The following is a 7,018-nucleotide window of genomic DNA, read 5'->3' as shown; positions in this document are numbered from 1 at the left end:
TAAAGAAAATACAAACAAAATATTACATCATTGATTGATAATTTATTAAATTGTATTGTTAGTGGCCACGCCCCAACCAGTTGAAAATTAAATTTTTGTTTTTTGTTTTTCAGTTTATAAACTATAACCGTGAGATCTTTGTCTCACCGTTATAGGCGAGATCCCTATCTTGCTATAATAGCGAGTTAATTCTCCCTGTTATAGCTCATAAAGTGAGATAGAAATCTCTTTGTTATATCCTATCTCAGCGTTAAAACAACCTCACCATTAAAGATTGTCACAATGCTATTGGTGTTTTCAGTTTCGATGAAATTATTCACTGGTGTTGGTTTATCCTTTAACGACAAGATATAAATGTTGTCATTATTACTCAATCATTTTTTTGGCGACTTATCAACAAAAATTCTCGTTGTTATAGGCCTATAATAGCGAGAAATAAGGCAATAGTAGTGAGATATATCGTCACTATTGACATGCATTCTTGTAGTGGTTCCAACACAAGGTGGTGTGCACTAGTTGATCCTACCAGCCAAGCGGTGCCCCCATTGGTGAATATATGTTTAAAGTTAAATTGTCGTAACTTTCATTATTTTTAACGTGAACTAAATGTTATATTGCTGAGAAGGCCTGTAGTTAATGTTGTACATACGAGTTGGATCTAGGCTTGGTCCCACTTTGAGTTGTCACTTGGATCTAGGATTGGAACTAAGCAGAGATCCCAATTTGAGTTGCTAACAACGTGTCCTAGTTCAGGACCCACCAGACATGGCCAAGGCAAGACTGGGTCCTTTATGGAAAGGACAAGACTGGGCGGTGCACTGGTAGCCCATAGCCCGGCCCGAAGGGGTCAGGCTTAGGCATAGGATTTAAAAGAAGGATCAACCTCAACTAGGCTTAAACCCAACCCGACAAGATATCAGGCCAGGCCAACATGTGGGCTAACGGGTTGGCCCATGAGCTTCTTATATATATATATATATATAGTAGAGCGTAGGTGCTTGTGATACGTGGTTGATGGATTTTTCAGGTTTTCTTCGTTTTACTTTTAAATTCTGACCTTATAGATGTGATCTATGTACTTGATTTTATAGGGATCAACTCTTGAAGTGTTCAATTCTGACACATGAGTGAGTTTTTATAAGGTTTAAAAAATCAACAGTCCAAAATCTTTGTAAATCTTTTAGGCTCCAAATATCATTTTTTCATCGAAAACACATGATCCCGGTGTGGATTCCTCATAAATCAACCATGCCCAATACATTTATCGGGTCAAAACTACGAAAAAACAACACTGGAAGAGTATAAAACCCATCAAGCACCTAATGTTCAACCCCCTAAGCTCCACTATATATATATAGTAATGGATAGAGAGAGAAAGAGTAGAGGGTAGGTGCATAATGATAAGTGCTTAATGGGTTTTCCTGCTCTTCCGGTGTTTTTTTGTAGTTTCAACCCCATAAATGTGTTGGGCATGGTTGATTTATGAGGAATCCACACATGGATCATGTGTTTTCAATGAAAAAAATGATATTTGGAGCCTTGAAAATTTACAATGATTTTGGACCATTGATTTTTAGAACCTTATAAAAACCCACTCATGTGTCAGAATAGAACACTTCAAGAGCTGATTCCTATAAAATCAAGTAAATGGATCACATCTTAACGGTCATAATTAAAAAAAAAACTTGAAAAACCCATTAAGCACGTATCATTAAGCACCAGCACTCTACTATATATATATATATATATATATATATATATATATATATATATATATATATATATATATATATATATATTGGGTTCCATTTAACTTTTTGTAATTTTTTTATTTTTACTAAAAAAAAGTATGGATTGAAGAAAATGAATGTGCTATGTGTGAATATAGGATAACTTGTAACCTGGTCTGACCCAATCTGAATTAGGCTCAAAGGTCAAACTGGAGGTTGTGATTTTCTATTAGACCTGGGCCTGACCCAAACTGGGCTAAGGCCCGACCCGTTTGCTGTTGGACCCGATCACTCAACCACGTCTCCAACATCAGTGACCAAAATGCAGTGCGAGAGCAGAAAGCTATTCTAGTCTTGGGGATCTGTTTAGATCCGTTTTATAGTCTGGATTTTTATTAATCTTGGTCTTCTTTTGTAGTGAACATTGAATCAAAGTTATTGGTTCATATCCAAAATTTGAAAAGTTATCAAGATTAGGAACTTATCTGGATTAGTGTTTGATCAAAATTAGGAACTTTATGTAGATTACTTAGAAAATGTGCTTTCATACTCGTAAGAATCTTCTTCACTATCATGAAATCTAAAAAGGGCATTTCAATAATTCGGAATGTTGAACTAAAGATGGAGAAAATTCATAGGAGGTGCATTTATATCTGGTATGTTGATGTTTTTTTGTAGCACTATGTTACAATTGGGCAGTAATGGAAAGAAAAATATTAACAATTGAGCACAGATTTTGAATCCTTCTTATGAGGGACCGAATTCTATGCCTACCAAACTCAACTGCACGGCCCCTCCTCAACAACTGACTGTGTTGCTACCGCAAAAGATTACAAGGGTAATATTATACTGCAATTTACTACTTTTTTACAGTTATGACCGTGTTTTTCAAATACAGACATCGGAATTTTTTCATTCACCCGTGTGGCCAGCAGAAGGTATGAATGGGTTATAAAAAATAAAAAATTGGGTATGGTTTTTGTATATTTCCAACATGTATGGAATTTTAAAAAAGATTGATGAAAAGGGATTGGAGGTAATATCCTATTTTTGGATAGAGATTGGTCAAGTAGTTTCCTATTATACAGGAGGAAGAGGAGGAGGAAGAAAGTGGGTGGGCAGTTTCCTACCTTTAAGGAGTTTGACTGTATCAGCATTTTGTTTCTAATATAGATATTTCTAGTTGAAAAAAGTATACCTTCTTGATACAACAATATATCAAAAGTTAAGCAAACTAAACCATCATTGCAGTGTCATCAACCATAGCATAATATTGCGATACTTGGGGGTGTACTCAACTGCATCTTAAATGGTGTTTGCCTTCAACTACCCATGATGTTCTTGTTGTTGTGAAAGGGGAAACAATGGACGTGGTCTTTGAGGTATCTAATAACAAGCACACCATTGAAGTTGGTTTTTTTGACACAGTGCTGGAGATGAAAGAGAGGCTTGAGAGAAAGCACGGCTTCCCCATCGCTAGACAGACTCTAGTCTACAATGGCAAAGTGTTAAAAGATGAACATGACACTGAATACTATGAGATCTATGAAGGATGCCACATTCATGTCCTCTTGGAGCCTGAGAGAAGAAAGGTGCAGGTCATGGTGAAGAGGCCAACTCGCCAGTACCCTCTAGAGATCGACGTTTCCGATACGGTTGGGTTCTTGAAGGAGAAGATCCAAGAATGCGAGAGTGTTCCCGCTAGTCGATTGTCGGCGATGCACTCCGGCATAGAAATGGAGGATCATCGGTGCCTAGGTGAGTATGGTGTATCTGATCAGTCCGAAATCAATGTTGTAATGAAGCCTAACACACCTACAAAGATGATTAGGGTGTTTGTGGAGACATCAAAGGGAAGTGTTAAGATCCCACTTGATGTTAATGCTTCAAGCACTGTTCATGATCTTAAGATGAAGCTTGAAGATAAGGGTATTGCACCAAACGAGCACTTCTTTGTTTATAACCATGATGTCATGTATGACAACCGTACACTACGTTGGCATAAGGTTCAAGATGGAGATACTCTGTGCGTTTTCAAGGGTAGTGTTAGTGGTGGAATGTAGGCATCTATCAACTCTAGGGTTTTGATAGATAGAAATTGATTGCACCTTTAGATTTCCTCTCTGTCTGCAAATTTAGCAATGGACTTTTTTGTGAATAACGTGTTTAATTTTAGTTTTCTTTCTTTTTGTTTTCATTCATCTCATTTTTATGATGAGGGCATTTTTCATGCTGTGACGCGCCTGACAGCCACCCATATCAACATTTTTCGATATGGAGACCACGCTCATCTCTAAAAATGCCAAGATGGGTGGCTGGCAACGAAGATACATCATACAGAACCGCTGCATATACTGTGAACACTTTTATGATATATCAGTTGGCTCTGTTTGGGTGCGTTGCATAGGGATGGAAACATTGCTTCCAAGCCTTCCATGTGTTGCCAATTGCCTGGTGTAGACAAAATGTGGTGTTGGGTATGGAGTCGCCAAAAGCATTCTCTTGTGAATGTTGCTCAAATGTAGTGTTGAGTGTCTCCCCTCCCTATTTGCTTGTTACATTTACGAACAAAAAAAAAAGAAGAGAGAGACAAGCCGGCTGCCACAGTGACTGCCAACACCGTCAGATGAGAAAGAGAGAGTTAGAGACATAGAGTGGAGCCCTCTATCTCAGCCATCGCCCACTGAGATAGAGAGGCCAGAGACAGAGGGTGCCTTCTGTCTGTCTCAGTCGCCGACAACCAGGGTTGCTGACGGCACTACCATGAGAAGAGGAGCAAGGCAAAGGGTGCCCCTACCTCAACCGTCGGCAACCATGTGGTTGTCGGCATCGCTCAGCCAAGGGAGAGACAGAAGAAAGAGGGTGTGGTCCTCTATCTCGATAGTTTTAACAAGACTCAGCCTAGGTGTGAACCCATACCAAGTCTGGTTGGTCTGCAACCATACCAACTCGGTCTGGGTGCAAGCCAGGTTGAGTCTCGTCACAATATATATATATATATATATATATATATATATATATATATATATATATATATATATATATATATATATATATATATAAAATTGAGACAGAAACCATCTCAGTTTTCTATCATGAACCGAACCAAGCAAACCAGGTCTGGGTCCAATTGGACCAAACTCATATAGAACCATGTCTGATCCAGTTTGGACGAAACCCATACTGAATGGGGTATGGTCCAGTTCGTACCAGTAGTGACTGGATCTCTCTCTTTTTGATCTAGTAGGTATCAAACTCATACTGAACTGGGTTTGGTTCAGTTTATACCAAACTAGGTTTGAATCCAGTTTATTTAACTAAGAAAAAAAAATAAAAATTGTACCTTTTAAGGTTCAGTTCAGACTTAACCTAGACCAAGCTAGGTCTAGGATAGGTTATGTGAATCTCAAAAGAAGTAAGTGTGAAAGAGAGTGAGATAAAGAATGGGTTGGACCCTATTTGAGTGTATATTTAAATGTATGTGAAGATATAGTTATATAGAGAGAGAGAGAGTAGTGCGTGACCACTTTGGAACATGACCCAAATGAACTTGCGCCATGATGGACGTTCAACGGCATTGTTTTTGCAAAAAGACTTTTAGCGACGATAAAAGTGTTATTTGACGCAAACTTGCATTGAGCGTTCATCGCACGTGTGATGGACGCTCAACGCAAGTTTGTTCTAGTAATGTTCAAAAATGATCATGCACCTACACATTTTCGTGTGTGTATGTATATATATATAAGGATGTGCCGGGGATAAATTAAACCTAGGCTCAGTCAGTCAAGTCTAGACTGAACTCTGAGACCAATTTTAACCGAGACTAAGTCAACTCAGTAAAAAGACCAAACTATCCTTATGATATGGGGTTAGTAAAATGATCATAACTTCTCATACCGAACTCGGAATCGGGTGAGGTTGGGTTCATTGGAATGGGGATGCAAAAAGGAATCTACCTGTTCTGATCTCATGACTAAACATGTAATATGGAAATCGAGGCCAAATAGACCAACTTTGAGGAAGGTAGTTTGGTAATTTTGTATGAATTATCAGTTTGATAATGTGAATTTTTGTGTAATCAACATATCTGACTACTATGAGAGAGACGCGACTGTAGGTTGAGTGTTTAGTTCTCGCATTTGAAGTAAGGAATATTATAAGTTTGTCTAATTAATCATAAACAATATTTTTATTTACATGTATGAGATAGTTGCATGAAATTATATATGCTTGAGAATTGTAGTTGTTACTTCTCATATAATATAGTTGTATTTTAAAAATAAATGGTGCATTCTTGAGAGATCGAATGAATGAATATGAGTTGACTACAATGTTAAGAATGATTTCATATATTCCTGAGCTTTATTATGATATGCATGATTAGAAAAGTAATTTATTTTAGACAAAAATACATATATTGAGCCTGAGAACATAGAACTACATGCATGAGAATAGAACTTAGTATTTGAGTAATTTTTTTGAGTCTCTTCTTTCAGTTATGTTTATTGCAAAATTGAGTTATCTTAGCATGATAGACTTAATCTCATAAATCCCAGAAGAGGCGATGGGTGAAAAGGGTTACCTGATGGCCGTAAGAGTGAGAGCTGCTATAAGCGTGGGCAGTCAGTGATTTATTAACATAAAAGACACTATATCTTTGCATGCTTAGATATTTATGAATATCACAACCCTAGAAAAACTTTAAAAAATATAATTGAAATAGAGAGAAAATGAACTTGAGGTAGTTCACGTGGGAAAACAAGAGTTGCATAAAATATCTTAAGGGCTATTTTCACACAATGATTGGGACTCTAAGGAAATCAGGATGTTGTACGAATCATGAACCTTGGAGCAGGTATAATTCCTTTGATACTGACTCCCGACTAGCTACCGGTGAGTTTTTTCACTTTAATGCTTTGTAATCCATAAATCACACATGAGAGTGGTTCATAGTCTGACCAACATCATAAAATTTAAGTATTTTATATGAGTTGCTATGCTCATAGTAGGTTATTACTAATATAGTCAATCTAGTATAGTACTTAGCATTGAGTGAATGCGAACTTATGAGTTTGAGAAAGTTAATAGAGGAATTTAAAATAGACAAACTAGTATGTTCAGTAATAAAAAATTAAACTAAGACTAGGGGCATATAGCCCCACTACAATTGTAATTTAGAGTCATAAATTGTTTATAATTATTCTTTTCTGAGTTTTAGACTCACCCTTTTAATAATTACAACTCTATGTTCCAGGAGTTTTATCAGAGGCAGATCGATGTAGGTGCTT

The 7,018-nt window shown here is 37.0% G+C and overlaps 1 protein-coding gene across 1 annotated transcript; it reads left to right on the top strand.

Moving 5' to 3' along the window:
* Positions 1 to 3,094: 3,094 nt before the first annotated feature.
* On the top strand, positions 3,095 to 3,793 carry LOC149823096 (polyubiquitin-like). The gene has a single exon (XM_089980434.1). It carries the CDS (start codon positions 3,095 to 3,097, stop codon positions 3,791 to 3,793), a length of 699 nt encoding a protein of 232 aa, XP_089836560.1.
* The last annotated feature ends 3,225 nt before the right edge of the window (positions 3,794 to 7,018 follow it).

This window comes from Nuphar pumila, chromosome 11 (genome assembly GCF_984573655.1).
Source record: "Nuphar pumila chromosome 11, dmNupPumi1.hap1.1, whole genome shotgun sequence".
In the NCBI taxonomy this organism is placed as follows: Eukaryota; Viridiplantae; Streptophyta; class Magnoliopsida; order Nymphaeales; family Nymphaeaceae; genus Nuphar; species Nuphar pumila.
The sequence above is the reverse complement of the archived record's forward strand: the minus strand, read 5'-3'. Positions and strand labels throughout refer to the sequence as shown.

What these genes read in the sequence shown, in the direction of transcription:
- LOC149823096 (XM_089980434.1), top strand. Translation starts at nt 3,095, where the DNA reads ATGGACGTGGTCTTTGAGGTATCTAATAACAAGCACACCATTGAAGTT.